We start from the raw sequence: 14,247 nt of genomic DNA on the forward strand, positions 1-14,247 counted from the left end.
AATCCATCCATCCATTGTCCACACCCGCCTTATCCCTAATTAGGGTCACGGGGATCTGCTGGAGCCCATCCCAGCACACATTGGGCGAAAAGGCAGGGGTACACCCTGGACAGGTTAAACCAGAGCAATGTTCCAAAAAATATTATTTAGAATTTATTTAAGATTGTTGAACAGCTGGAAGATCAGGTTACTTTATAACGGTTATACCCTAGCTATAAATACTCTCACCAGTGGAAAATGACAGCTTCTATAAACATTAAATGAACGGCTTCCTTTGGAATACTTCACCGTATCATGTGCATGTACTGTACATGCCCCTGTGAACCAGCGGTTACTATAGAAGCAAGAAGGTATTAGAAGAAGCAAATGTTCCGACCAATCAGAGCTATGGGATGATTCAAGCTCACACCATGACTGTTTTACGTCCAGTAAGCAGAAAACATTGAAAAATTCTTTTTATTCCTCACGACAAAACAAAAAAAAGGAAAATCTTTCAACATTTACATTTCAACATAAATTATTTAAAATTGTTCATAATAAAAAAATAACAGTAAAAATTAACCGAACACGAGTAACAGTTGACGGCTCCTTTTTTTCCAGCACAAATGGCAGAAGGTTTTACGTTACAGAGTCATGGACGATGATCCAAACGAGGGGATGAGACGAGCGCGAGCCGAGTCGGAGACAAAAAAAAAAAGAACAGAACAAAAAATAAAAACCCCTGTAGGGTCATAACTAGGAATGTGCCGATAATCGTTACATCACAATATTTAACGTAAATCAGTCTACAGCTATAAAAACTAAATTTGTGGAAAATTCTGTAAATGTTTGTCTAGCTCATTATTCAGGGGACAAAAAATCTGTTATGATAATTTTATGAATAGTGATAATATATCCGGCAGCTCTTTATCATCAGCACATGTCTAGTTATAACTCACTAAAAAATATAGTGACAAGTTTTTTTTTTTTATATTTCACATTATTCATAAATCTTAAGAATTCTAAAAAAAAACAACAACAAAAAAACAAAACTGTAATATGGAAATATATCTACTATTTATTTTTATACACCTGCACCATACGTGTTCGACGAGTGTAAGGGCTAAAAGGTTTAAACCGGGTCAGAAGTCTGAATTTTTTTTATTTATTTTTTTAAAAAAATGTAACCGCGTAAAAATTCATACAGGTTTCGTAGCGCTTTTTTTTTTCCCTTTTCTTTATTCCTTAAATAAAACCCACCGTATGTCAAGCGTCTGAGGTAACAGTTGTGTTTTGGTGTCTTGGTCGCCACTGAAATCAGAATATTATCAATAAATGAGTCCTATAAAATACCAGGACGATGTAACGCTATATAAAAAAGGGTCGTGTTAAAGAGCTGAACATCACCGCGAGCTGATGACTGGAAAAAAATCATCCACTCGTTCCTCGACACGTAGAAACTCCAGCGGAGGTAAAAATTAAAAAAAAAAGTCGCTTGCGAACGCCGCTCGGGTCGTCCGGCTTCATGAGGACGTCTGTGGGTGCGTGTGTGCGTTTGTGTCTCTCGGAAAGCAGGTGACCTCCACCATGGCCGCGCCCGTGTGCGGAACCGCCGTGTTCATGATGTGTCTCTGTAGATGCTTCACCCAGTCCTCCTGCACCGAGAGCGGGCCCTGGAAGACCAGATCACAAAACCTGCAGCAAGACAAAGAACACAGGAAAAGGCCGTAAATATTTATAACAAATTCTCTCTAATCATCTGGGTTATAGTTTCTATAGACTAAATGACATAAAAAACATTTCCTCTGATTCTGAGGTTAGATTTGAAATGTTCTTAGGCTGACAGATTAATTGTGATTGTAACATTTGCCAAAATAACTGTGGTGATGGTTTTAGCGGTTAGCTTCACTAATACATGACTTTTATTACGCTTGTTGTTTCACTGTGAGGTAGTTTATTTTAATCATTTTTGTAAATTTCCAAAAATGAAAAAAAATCTTTCTTTGGGATGAATAAAGTATCTATCTATCTATTAGAGGTTAACACATGTTCTTAATACATTCATGTAAATCATCATCATCATCCACAGTACCTGCAGGTGAGTCTATAAATTTCCTCTGGAGTGTGTAGCAACGGATGAGTTTTCTTCTTAGACCCAGACCGTGACCTCTGCTTCCTCTTACAGTCATAAGCTTAAAAAGAAAATAACGAGATATTTACAAAAATATACAATATGTTTAGTTTAGGTTTTGTCTTTAGGGGCCCTGAGCACTGCGTTTTACCTCACTAAGGGCCAGGGCACTGCGTTTTACCTCACTAAGGGCCAGGGCACTGCGTTTTACCTCACTAAGGGCCAGGGCACTGCGTTTTACCTCACTAAGGGCCAGGGCACTGCGTTTTACATCACTAAGGGCCAGGGCACTGCGTTTTACATCACTAAGGGCCAGGGCACTGCGTTTTACTTCACTAAGGGCCAGGGCACTGCGTTTTACATCACTAAGGGCCAGGGCACTGCGTTTTACATCACTAAGGGCCAGGGCACTGCGTTTTACATCACTAAGGGCCAGGGCACTGCGTTTTACATCACTAAGGGCCAGGGCACTGCGTTTTACCTCACTAAGGGCCAGGGCACTGCGTTTTACATCACTAAGGGCCAGGGCACTGCGTTTTACCTCACTAAGGGCCAGGGCACTGCGTTTTACCTCACTAAGGGCCAGGGCACTGCGTTTTACATCACTAAGGGCCAGGGCACTGCGTTTTACATCACTAAGGGCCAGGGCACTGCGTTTTACATCACTAAGGGCCAGGGCACTGCGTTTTACTTCACTAAGGGCCAGAGCACTGTGTTTTGACTCATTAGAGCCACAAGCACTGTGTTTTACCTCACAGAACAAAGAAATCGAAGTGCAGCAGGTTCTCCAGCAGGTTCTCTGCTCATGTCACTGTATCAGCTACACTGCGGCTAATGTTTCTGTGGCCTGTGACTTCAGAGGAGTTTACCTGTGTTTACCTTCAGGATACAGACTCACTTTCTCACCTCTACTTACCAATAATCCCAGTTTTAAATAATGCATTTAAAATGTTCTAAAATCTAAATTTTACTGTAAAACAAACAAAAGTATCTAATATTACTATGTATACATGTTTATTTTCTTTACATTTATAAATTAATTTATAAATGAACATATATTGTAGTTATTACTGTGTCTGTTTTAGATTATTAGTCTAAAAAATCGCTCAGCTTTAATTGTTTAGAAAAATTTAGAAATCTTAAGAGGAAATAAATTTCTATAATCTGTGTATTTTCTTTTTTTTTGTATATTTAATATTCATGTATATTCTAATTAAAATGACCAAAGTAAAATGTTTTAAAATCACCCTACAGTTTTGTGGACAGGCTGGAACTCTGGCACGCACCTCATGCATGTCGTAATATTAAAGTGATTATATATGTAATGAAAAATAAGAATTAATTCACACTTTCATCTATAGAAAATTAGACCTAAAATGAGGGTTTGTACCACATGGGGACAAAAACATCATTGCATTCAGTCTTCAGGAGGCTGTGAACATAAACTACAGCACTGAAACCTCACTTCAAGACCATTTTTTCTGTTGTACATGAGAACAGAGAGGAAGCGTGGAGTCAGAGTTAGCGCTCGTCTGTTAACCGCCTTCACATCCGCTAACCGCCGGGATCTGAACTCAGTCCTGTCCTGAGTTATTATTAATAATAAAAGTTCTGACTGCATGGTTTCATAATAGAACTTGGCAGCACTTTAATTTGCATAAATTTACATATATTTTAGATAATCGATGTACTACATCAACAAACAGTTGTAATAAAAACAAATGCAAATGTATTGACTAAAAACACACAGTTCAACTTCATAAATTGTTTATATTCCAATAGAGATGATCTAAAACATTGTTCAGAAATCCTGTTAATCTAAAGATTTGGACGTATCTTCTACTGTCTGTGTTTGTAACCAGAAGGTTGTGAGTTCAAATCTCAGACCTGTTCGAGATCCATCGGTGAGACTTTATTCAAAGTGAACCGTATCGCTAACAATAAACCAATAAACTCTAGTGAGTTTCACATGCAGTGGTGGTTTTAATGCAAAGAGATTTGGCAAAAATAATACGTAAAAGGACTCACTTGTTCCTTCCAAAAGTGCGTTTCTTTTTCGGCGTGCGTAAGCTCGCAAGTGATTGGAGAGACTAACTCCACTGTGGAACGTGGCATTACAGTGAACACAAACTTTTCGGTTTAGATCGCTTTTCTCTGAAACAGAAAGAGAGTCAGATCATTAGAAAAAATAGCTCAATTCTTGCATTAGAGATAAATGATTTCATTTCTGTTACTGTTCCAGAGAATTACACTTTATTGGTCCTGCAAATAATTTTTATTTAATAAAATGTACAGTTAATCTAAATTCCACAAAACAGAACTGCAATCAAATTTACGTTTTACTGTAGAAATTTCTCGGTCAACTGTCTGTGATGTAACAGTCACATGACCACAGTCTGGTCGATTATAGAAATTAACACGATTATAGAATCGGTAATATAATGGTAATATAAGGGGGAAAAAATCATAGAACTTTATTTTTTAGGGCCTGTAGGGAATGTGGTAGCTTAGTGGTTAAGACATTTGACTAATGATCAGAAGGTTGTGAGTTCGAATCCCCTGTCAACCAAGCAAGGCCCTTAACCCACAGTTGTATTAAAAAAAAAAAAATCCAAGTCATTCTGGATGCCAGAAATGTTAATTAATTAAAAAGTGTTCAAATCGGATCACCACAAATTACTTATCATCCTGTACTTGTTTCTAAATTTCACAAAAATTTTCAAAATGTTTTTTGTAACAAGATTTTGTAGGAATAAAATTCACGTTTTCAGTGAAACAGGAATAAATAAGAACGAAATGAATTACCGAGTCACAGTTTATAGACAGATTTATGCACTTTAGCCTGAATATCCTGTTTATTTCTTGCAGCACTTGCAGTTTTAATATTACCTTTATTAAAAACCTTTATTATTAATAATAACAACACTATAAAAAAATTATCAGTTACAAAGCTTACCTTTTTTTATTATAATTTATCTTCCTTGTGTCTTTCTTGAATTTCAAGAATAAAACCTTCATTTTTGCTGACACTTTCATATATTTAATTCAGAATGACATAAATAATCAAATTATAAATTAAATAAATAAGTAATTATTAGCGGAAGATGATTTAATTCATGCCTCTTTAGCATCAATACTTAGAGGGTTTGGATTGAAAAGGCGAAAGGTTTGTATTTATAATTTAATTTAAAATTAAAATGTAATTACTGAAATATATTACTGAATGTTCCGGTCCAGTTTAGCTTCAAAACACAGATACTATATATTTATATATATATATATATATATATATATATATATATATATATATATTTATATATATATATATATATATATATATATATATAGTGTATATATACTATACACACACACACATATATAGGTCAATATTGTGTATACAGGTTCTGTTATTATTTACTACACAGAATGTGTATTGTATTAATAATAATACAAGTTTTTAAAGCTATTATTAAAACTAAGAGTTCTGACTGCATGGACTCATAGCAGAACTTGGCAGCGCTTTCATTTGCATAAATTTAAATAGATTTTAGATAATCGATGCACCACATCAACAAATACTTGCAATAAAAACAAATGCAAATGTATTTTTACTGAAGACACGCAGCTCAACTTCATAAATTTTTTACATTCCTATAGAAATGATTGAAAACTGTTGATGAACCCGAGTCCTAATATTTGCATTTTAAACAAGGATAAAATAAATACATGGATGCATTTATTTCAAAAACAATACCAATAACAGGTTTTCTTTAATAAAAAGTAAATTTACACATTATTTAACATGCGTTTATCACAGTTAAATCTATTAGCATGAACTTTTAGCAAGATTTTCCAAATTAAGAAAAAGAAATAAAAGAAAAGAAGTACCTGATACGGAGTTTGGTAGCTGTGTGGATGGATCACGCTCTTTAACGGAGTTAACAAGAAGAGCTTTTCTAGCGGTTTGGGGCAAGGTTTTCAATTTGGCTTCCTCGTGAGCTCTCCTCTTTTTTAGAATTCCTATCAGATCGCTGGACGGTGATCCTTTCGTTGCATCTTTATGATTCTCTGTCCTTTTCTTCTCCTCTGCAGATTTAGAGGAAACGTGTCCGTGTCGCTTGACGCCTTGAGCGAAACGCTGCACTTTCGTTGTCGAAATGATAAGACCATTATTAAATTTGAAGGGATATAAAGAGTTCCTCGAGCGGCACTTCTTTTCAAGGGCCTGCATTTTGATCTGGAACTGCTTCTTGTCACGCATCAGCTCCTTCAGGATGAGCACGGGTGATTTGGTCGTGGATGTAGAGCATGGCTTCCCCAGCCTCTTCAGATGGCCCCGAACATGATTGGATAATCCGGTCTTGGTTTCGAACCACTCCCTACATAGTGGGCATGTGAGCTCCGATTTCGGCTCTGGAGCCTGCTCGGTTAATGGAAAGTCAACCTCTGTAAGTACAAGAAATAAAGAACTCATAGGAGCACATGTCCATCACATCATTAGCATGACATTAACTTTGTGTTTATTTTAAAGTTATGAATTAAATGGTTTTGTAAACAGATCGTCTGTTGCAGCATTTTCAGAAGGTTGGAATAAAAGTGGAAGAACTCGAGTGTCCTGCACATAGCCCTGACTCTGACTCAACACCACTGAACACCTTCGGTATGAACTGAAACAAAACTTTGACCAAGCCTTCTTGCCAGACATCATCAGTGTGTTACCCCACTAATGCTCCTGGGGCTGGATGGGCTAATCTTCACAACCTACACCTAAACATCTGATTCAAATCTCATCAGTTGACATGCTGGGGCAATACTAAAAAGTGGTAACATGAAAACAGAACAATACCCCTTATCTTTATAGTCATAAACTAACCACTACTGGTCACACCTTAAAAGGTAAATGGTTGCCAATTGGTCATGTTAATTGCATATCCAAAACTTTTTAGGTGGCTGGACCTTTGCAAATTTTAGCCAAATACAGCAGTCCTATTATACCATTCATTAACACAGTCTTGGACATAAAGGAAATGTTCAAACAAACGTAATGCACTGTAAAACAAGAATACTATGCAGGGATGTCCATTCTTACCCAGAAAGGGTCAATGTGGAAGCAGGTTTTCATTCCAACCAAGCAGCAGAGTCTATCTAGATCAACTGATTAAACAGATTTAACCAGGTGTGGCTCCTGCTTGATTGGAAAACCTGCACCCACACTGGCCCTCAGCGGGTAAGACTGAACCCCTGATAATTTAAGAAAACAAAAGGTCTTGTACTTGAAAGACCATGGGAGACCTTGCAATTATGTTAAAAAAGGTACTAGGGCAACACAAAAAGGTCACCCGTTTGTACCTTGCATGGAGAAAGACTTTGCAAGCAAGTTTCTGCTGCATGGTATGTAAGATATGTATGGCCATTATAGTCCAGCTGTACAGGATTCAAGTCTTGGACTTAACTGTAGTTTAAATTAATGGAGCAAAGCTTAGGTAAAGAAAGTAGTAAGGAAGAACTAAATGATAAGCTTACCTGTCTTAATTTGAGGTATCGCTACCATCCTTCGCCGAACAGGAGGCACTTTATCTTGAGAAGCCACTTGGGCTACAGATACAACATGACGTGCTTTATAGCTTACGCCCACTCTGTGCAGATGCCCTCGTATATGGTTGGACAGACCGATCCCTGACTGAAATACAGCTGGGCAGTACGGGCAAGACTTTAGGTTGACGTTGAAGTCCCCGTTTTTCATCAGAGAATCTGATTCGCTAGGATCACCACACACTTCTGTTTCCATGCATTCTTCTTTAATAGAAATTGTCTGTGGCAAACCTGGCTCTTGCTTGGAAAGGTCACATGAGGTCTGCAAGCTTTTAAAGGTGTTGTTGCTGATATGTGCATCATCTTTAGAATCAAATTTTTTAATAAGGTAGAGATTAGAGTTTTTCTGGAAGATTTGCCTGCATTTAGGGAAATCAATCAGAATATCTTGGCCTTGTAGGTTGTGGAATGGAGTGGACATTTTTCTTTTGGACGGGGACTTCTTTAAGGTTTGCTTCTCGGAGGGGACGTGCTTGTGGTTAGTGCTCGAGTTTTCTCCTTTAGAACAGTCATTATTATAGCTGAATCCTTGACCAATGCCATCAGATTTAAGAGTGCAAACCAAGTCGTCGTCCTTTAGTGCAAATAGGTCCCCCTTGCCCTTGGCAGGGGATGGTGAGCCCTCTTCTGGATTGAGGGAATCATCATTGCAGCATTTATCGAGGTCTGGACTCCCAGCCCTAAAACCAATTTCATCAAAGTTTGGAGTAGAACTGCTTTCCGAGTCACAAGTCCTCTTCCGGGATATTAGCGTGTGAATGGATTTGTCAAGTTTCGATTCGCTTTTGTCTAGTTTATCATCGGCAGTGTCTTTCGATTTTGGTTTATCCGTTTGTAAAAGACCGTTCAAGTCTTCGGCGGCTACGGATTGTTGGTCTTCGCTCTCAGGTGAAGATGAACAGTTGCTGTTTTCTGAGACGTGTAATAATAGCAAATCTTTATCCAAAAGTTTATGATTCTTTACCAAGTTTGGCTTCCTATCCGACTTACCAACTTTCTGTCCCCGTAGTACGTCTTTTCTTCCGAGTATCATACGTTGAGCTTCAGTGACGGGATGCTTGCTTAGCATATGAGCAATTAGCTCATTTTTACTTGCTGCCAAGAAGTTACACTTTTGACAAGGAAAATACCGCTTGTCTTTCTCGTGCGTTTTTGCGTGTTGGACAAAGGTATTGGGGCAGTTGGTTCCAAAAGTGCATTGTGGACACTGTAACCTTGCGTCTTTGCCCTCGTTTGTTATTTCACCTGTTCCTGTAATTCCCTCAACAAATTGATGTCTGTTGGTCTGATGAACAGTTATGTGTTTCAAAAGTGAAGTGTGATTATAAAAGTCTTTTCCACACTCTTTGCATATGAATGGCTTTTGATTCGAACAGTTTTTTGTGGGTGTTTGTAAATGAGAACTGCTATTGCTGCTAAATAATGCAGGCTCTTCCTCCAAGCCAGAATCTCTAGACAGATTTTCTCGAACATATCCAGGCTTTTGACTATACTTCCCAATTTTTGCTGGTTTCTGTAAAAGTTGTTTGAAGGCCACTGCTGTTCCGTTGGAGTACTGGGACTTGTTTGATGTTGGTGAATGCATTTTGGATCGTTTGGGTTCAGGGTCTGCTTCTTTTTTACTGCCCTCTCCAATGTGATCGTTTTTTGAGATTTCTGGAGGATTTACCTTCACCACTTTGTCCAATTTACACTTTCTTCTAGAAGAAGTAGCAGGTATTTTAGGCTCAGTTTCAGAACAATCCTGGTCCTTCAGCAGAAACTTCATAAACTCTTTCTGGGGATTCCACTCAAGTTCATCACCGTCATCATAACTGTCTAACGAATTCTCTGGAGAATCCGCATCAAAGCCCCATATGCCTCGGTTTTCCACATCTTTAGCCGTTACCATCTGCCTTATGGACATTTCTCCATCGTTTCGAAGCAGATTGCGGTCTTCTAACTGGACGGTTGTGGTGTTGGTAGAATTGTGTGTGCGTATTGACCTAGGCAGCAATCCTGGTACATTCTTGGAGATGTCCAATATCTTTTCTTGTGAAATGCTGGGTGAAGCTGATCCATTGACATAGGCAGCTTTGGCAGGTCCATCAGCACAAATGGAGTCAATAAAACCAACACGATTTAGAAGGTCTGCTTGGTCACTGTTTGGTGTCATGTTCTCTTGTGGGCACTGCATTGATGCTTCTAATACAGATAACGCTTGCTTGCTTTTTAGAGGACCAGAGATTTCCGACATGGGCTGGTCATTTTCCTCTTTCTTGGTATTCTCCTTCAAAGCAGACATGCCTCAGGACTATGTCTGGGAGATGAAATCCAAACATACATACAAAAAAAACAAACAAAAAACAGAACTTAAATTGCATGAAGGTCCAATTTTACCTTTCTACAATAATAGATCAAAGTAACATTTTATTTCTTAGTAATTAGAAACATTAGAATTATATCCCACAGCACTGCTGAGTTCAGGATTGTGATTGGTCACAGGTTTATATTAACATCCTAGTTCTAATGCAGTAAAGTTTCTATAGTAACACAGGGACAGTAACTCCATTTTAACAGACCATCCTATTGTTGACTGTTTTATTAGCCTACTGTTAAAGATCATGCTAGCATGCATGATTGATTCGAGCTTATTTAGTAACCATCTGCTAAGACCAGTTACTTGCTACTGGTTACATATGTTGATTCATGTCCTAGACACTAGCGCAGTGACAATATCTCTAGCCATTATCGAGTATTACTCACCTGACGAAAATTATGACTGTGTAATGATATGTATTAATGTCAGCAAGATTTCCAGGCAAACTGCAAGTATCTTCTCAGTGGAAGTCTGCAGCAATGGATTCATATAGAATAAGAAATATCTATAAATTAGGCTATATTCACACCCGATATTAGCATCTGACCTGAGGGATCCCATCACAGGCGAACAGCCGAAACACGGAGGGGTTTACACCGGGCCACTGACCACTTGTGATCGGATTTCTTACATCGCTTCCGCTGGAAGAAGGGTGTCATACATGTTTACTACAGCAGTCTTCTGCTGTGTTTGATTTCTGGCTAAAATCAGCAGCTGCTTTTTATCTGGTATTTGAGCATCACATTTATCCATCCGCCTAGTGGTGAAGCTAGCTTTTGCTCACTGTCAGTGCATTTTCCAGGCAGTTAGACAATGATAACAGCGAGAGCACTGATGCAGTCGATTAGGGGGCTCTTTACAGCTGTCCGGGATGCATCATGTCACTTTTACATTCAGACTAGAAATTTTATGCTGTCATATATCCTTAACTTAGTCTTTGACAATTCATGCCAACCTGTTAGATCTCCTCTGTCACATAACAGATACCAACCTAGGAAGGGGAAGTCCAGCCAACTGCATCTTTTCAAACCACTGCTGCTGTGTCATGGGGCAGGGTAACACATCTGGAGGAAAGAGCTATCTACCCCCTTCTGAATACATGAGCTCTGTGACTGTTGCCACACTCAAAAGCATTGGCTAATGCCAGGTACACTTTAAAAAAAATTGATTTAGCTTTTGTCATTTATTATAAGCGCTTGTCATAGGGCTGGTGTCTATGTATGATGTACAGATCTGAAGGCCGTACCCGTCTCTTCCCCAGCACGCGGTCTATTCTTTACTGTTGCACATTTTAAACTCATTTTGTTTTCTGTGGCAGATGACAAAAAATCGTGACACTCCCTGGAGCATCTTTATACTGATGAAAACGCTCAGAACCTCTTTCACCACAGAAATTTGAATTTGAATACAGCACAATCTGCTAGCTACAATCACAATCTGCTACAAACATAGTTTGGTCAAATGTTGCTACTGCTCACGTTAGGAAAGAAAAAAATACGGGGTAATCTTTTCAGACCGTAGGAAATACTAACATTACGGATTCGGAAGATATCCCACAGATAAACGATCACATTACCCAGCTCCACGTGTAAAGCTAATCCCGTGTGAATAAAGCTTTTGTCTGAGTGAGAGGATTTATGTTGCCATGGAAATGTCTCTGTGCAATCTGCCTCGGTCTTGATAAGGTAATATATAATAAGAGATCTTGAGCGGTTTATTATCATTACAATCGCATTAGACGCATGTTGTGACATCATAACACGGTCAGAATTGTGCGCACTTTCGAGATCGTGTTTGCAGCGACTTTAACAAACCGAAATGAAAATACAATTTACGTTTTTCTTACGCTATTTTGATGCATGGAATTGTATCAACATGATGTATTTGTGGTTTTAGTATTTTTAAGGATAACGCTGCACTATTCTTGTACCTGGATCTACAGAAAGCCTAGACAACGCAAAAACTTTACCGAAAATGAATCAATTTTGAGTTTTACACCCAGCTCAGAATCAGGAAACGTGCATTATACCATGCATTCGTGCTCTTCACTCAAAACTCAACTGTGGTTGTAATGTGGAAAAAATATACAGAGGACTGCAAAAGGAAAGTTTACGGCACACTGACATAAATGCCCTGTCACGAGGAGTTAAAAAACTTAGTGCACGTGCACGAAGGGGCTGATAAATAACGATGCATTAGGATGGAACATGAACATTGTACTCATTAATCGCATGTCTTGTTGATCAAGTGAGATTTGCCATCTTGTAGAACAGGATCCAGTCATGCAGCCTGTACCACGTTAAACCATGCAATTCCCCGAGCATGCAAAAAGTCTGAAAAAAGCACGAGATCATCTTGAAATGCTCTTAAGACACATCAGTTAGTTTTTATTCCTTCTGCTAGTGCATGCTGTGAATAAAGTGTTAGCAAGGTAGCAAGATCACCTATTATCTTTCCATATCAAAGCTAAGAAAACAGCTTAACCCAGGACCTAGGCAAAAAGAGGGATCTTCTCACTGTAAAAGAATGATTCAAATCGCTGTTTTATCATACCTTTCTGTCGCTGAAACCGAGAACAATAACACCGAAGTGAGATCATTTCATTTTTTTGAAATGCCTTCCATCCATTTCGAAGCCGCCATGTTTGCGCCGATGGTCCACGGCCGATACCATTATACGTCCTTGCGGGGGAAGGCGTGTGGATGTTAAAGTAAAAACTACGCCATTTTCACTTTTAATAGACGCGAAGTGAAAAACTGTAACTTGTATGTTCATAAAACGTTTCACACCACTTGTAAAAAAAACACAGAATATACGATTAGGGTGTATAATTCCAGACAATGATGGACATGGTATAACCTAAAGACAAGTGGAACAGTCCAAATAGCTGGCACCAAAAAATCGGTGTCGAGAGTGGAGACCAGTGTGTGGCTAATACATGATACGACAAAGAAGCTCTCTTCTTGGGGTTTTCTTTTTTAAATAAAAATGTATCAGCTGACTTAAATACACGTGGTGAAGTTATATTAAGGCTGGAGATGTGATAAATTCGTGATTAAGCCAAAGACGGTTGTATTTTTTAGGTGTGAAAACTCGTGAACTCGCCGGTGCCCCTAGCTAGCTAACCATGAATATGACTTTAATAAGATAAAAACTGAAGTGAGGTAGAAATGAATTCATAGGATTTTATAACGTGTCCCTTGCAATATTGTATGTATACATATACATTATACAATCGGATAAGGTACAAAACAATGCTTATAACATGCCTTTCTTAAAGTTATGTCAAGAATGGTTTATTTATCTTTTCAAACTCCTTAAAGATGGTTTACAAAATCTGTTTTATTACCAAACGACAAAAATTACAGCATACTATAATGTTAATTTAACAAGATAATTGTTAATTATTCAGGGAAACACTTGAAAAAACAATATTTTTGTACATTCCTAAAGCCTGTTTTCAATTTCCCACGGGCCGTATCCCAAATGGATCCCGACCTCTCGTGAAGGTTGACTACACAGGGCGTAAGCTCTAACCGCTTGAACGTCACATTGAGTGCACTAGGAAGCCGTTTGGGATACGGCCACTAGCTTTCCAGCTCAACCTCGCCCCTTGGCTCGATTTTGAAAAGCGTTCAACTGTTCTTGTGTGATGTGTTTGTGACTATTCATTCATGTCTACTGAGACTGTATGAGAATTTGGCTGAAATAAAATAATACTTTTCCCCCCACCGAATAAAATTTGATATAATACGAGCTAACGTTGCTAGCTAGCAAAAGAAAAATAGCGCGGCGCGAGATCGCGTCACGAGACGAATCAATCAATATAAGTTAATATAAAATAGGTAGGTTACCTCAGCTAGCTATCTTCAAGAAACTCTCACAAAAAATCTTAGGGTATTAAAGAATAATAAATCAATATTACGTTCTACAAGATGTAGATCGTGTCACAACTCTAGCGCAAATATGTAAATACGTGAATATTAATCATTTTAATGACTATTGCTAGCTATCTCGAGTTGTCAGCTAGCTACTGTAAAAGTTACAGGTATCAAGTCACTCAAAACTTAAAAATGGTTGTTAAATTTGAAAATGGTGTCTATTTATTGTGCAGTTTATATATATATATATATATATATATATATATATATATATATATATATATATATATATATATATATATATA

At 38.1% G+C, this 14,247-nt stretch overlaps 1 protein-coding gene across 1 annotated transcript; it reads right to left on the bottom strand.

The window, feature by feature from the left end:
• Positions 1-439: 439 nt before the first annotated feature.
• On the bottom strand, positions 440-12,744 carry znf644a (zinc finger protein 644a). The gene is made up of 6 exons (XM_058413607.1): positions 12,615-12,744; positions 7,634-10,001; positions 5,999-6,556; positions 4,139-4,264; positions 2,072-2,171; positions 440-1,674 (listed from the first exon to the last, which is right to left on the bottom strand). Exons 2-6 carry the CDS (start codon positions 9,984-9,986, stop codon positions 1,503-1,505), a joined length of 3,309 nt encoding a protein of 1,102 aa, XP_058269590.1. The 5' UTR covers positions 9,987-10,001; positions 12,615-12,744; the 3' UTR covers positions 440-1,502.
• Positions 12,745-14,247: the final 1,503 nt, after the last annotated feature.

Source organism: Hemibagrus wyckioides, linkage group LG17 (assembly GCF_019097595.1).
Source record: "Hemibagrus wyckioides isolate EC202008001 linkage group LG17, SWU_Hwy_1.0, whole genome shotgun sequence".
Lineage (NCBI taxonomy): Eukaryota > Metazoa > Chordata > Actinopteri > Siluriformes > Bagridae > Hemibagrus > Hemibagrus wyckioides.